Below are 1,382 nucleotides of genomic sequence, written 5' to 3'. Positions count from 1 at the left end.
TTCAACAACGCGCGAAACCATTTCTCACAAAGCCCCGGTAAAAGGTCATGACAGAACTCGGGAAAATATCTTCCCAGCTACTCCGCTTGCAGTTTGACCAGATCGGATCGCTTTTTGAAGAAGACGGACGTTTCGTCACAAAGCATTCACTAAATCCGGCATTTCATTTTCAAGATCGCTATTCCCTCTCGCAAATCAAACGCGGGCCGTTCCCAAATGACGAAGTCTTTTATCGCTCTTTGCTCGACACATTTCTAGTACACGTTCAGGATCTTGATATGAGCCACCACTGTTTTAGAGCTCCAGTACCAACTGAGGGGGAATTTGACAATCCCGAGACGTATCGCCGAGCGACAGACCTATGGAACGACTTTGTGACAATTGGCTTGAAGCTAGACAGCAGTGAAAACCGCTTCGACTACCTTGCTGCTGGGAAAGCTCTCGAAGGTGCTATACCAAGTTTGGCCACAACCAATCATCCTGAAGTCACTGAATGCTTCGGAAGCGGTTTTGCAATTAGCCATCCTGATCTTAGTATCAACAACATATTCGTCGACGAAGAATACAACATCACCTGCATCATTGATTGGTCATTTGCTTCCACGGTCCCTATTCCCCAGCTTCTTATAACACCCGGTATGCCCCATCCGAGAGATCAACCATCAGCTTCAGCAACGGCATCGTTTAGGACAAGTTTCATGGACCATATGGGAGTAACAAACGGCGCCAGCTCTGTGCTCTGGTCATACGCAGAGAGGATATGGCATTTCATAAGATGGGTCAACATGGACTCACTGTGCGATTTCCAACACTTTTCTGCTTTATATGGCCTGATAAAAGATATCAGCGTTGCTTCTCCTCTGAAGCATATTCGAAATCTGCAACAGAGACCGGATATGGAGCAAGTGAGAATGGAGCTGGTATTAGAAGATTTATCACCAGAACAAATTAAGAATGAGGAGCGCAAATACTTTTCAGCCGTGACTGATGGCTGGAGAAGATACAAGACTGCAAAAAAACTCACCGATCAATTTCGGCAAAGTGACGAGCTTGTTATTAGCGCTTCAGTCTGGTCGTCTTCGGAATGGGCATGCTAGAAATGAATAAAAGAAATATTATGGTTTATTATTTATACTGCATAGTAGTGCTGAGTGAAAAAGAAATATCATTCGAACTTGATTGTTCACTATTGAATTGAAAGTTCTTTCCTGACTCATGTCTCTGAATTAAGACTCTCCATTCCCGAAGTCCTGCACTAAAATGACAGAGAAACGGGATGGGTTTCGCGTTCTGGATTTTACAGCGTATCTCAGTCAATGAAAATCATGACCTGCCCATTCATCACCAGTATATTCCAGATGGGCTACTGTACGCAGTCGCAG

The 1,382-nt window shown here is 44.4% G+C and overlaps 1 protein-coding gene across 1 annotated transcript; it reads left to right on the top strand.

The window, feature by feature from the left end:
• Positions 1 to 47: 47 nt before the first annotated feature.
• Positions 48 to 1,097, top strand: FOXG_22685 (uncharacterized protein; the record flags this gene model as incomplete). Its single annotated transcript, XM_018403092.1, has 1 exon — positions 48 to 1,097. One exon carries the CDS (start codon positions 48 to 50, stop codon positions 1,095 to 1,097), a length of 1,050 nt encoding a protein of 349 aa, XP_018257964.1.
• Between the last annotated feature and the right edge of the window lie 285 nt (positions 1,098 to 1,382).

The sequence above is a fragment of the Fusarium oxysporum genome, chromosome 6 (genome assembly GCF_000149955.1).
Source record: "Fusarium oxysporum f. sp. lycopersici 4287 chromosome 6, whole genome shotgun sequence".
NCBI classification, from domain to species: Eukaryota; Fungi; Ascomycota; class Sordariomycetes; order Hypocreales; family Nectriaceae; genus Fusarium; species Fusarium oxysporum.
This window is presented reverse-complemented; position numbering and strand designations above follow the sequence as displayed.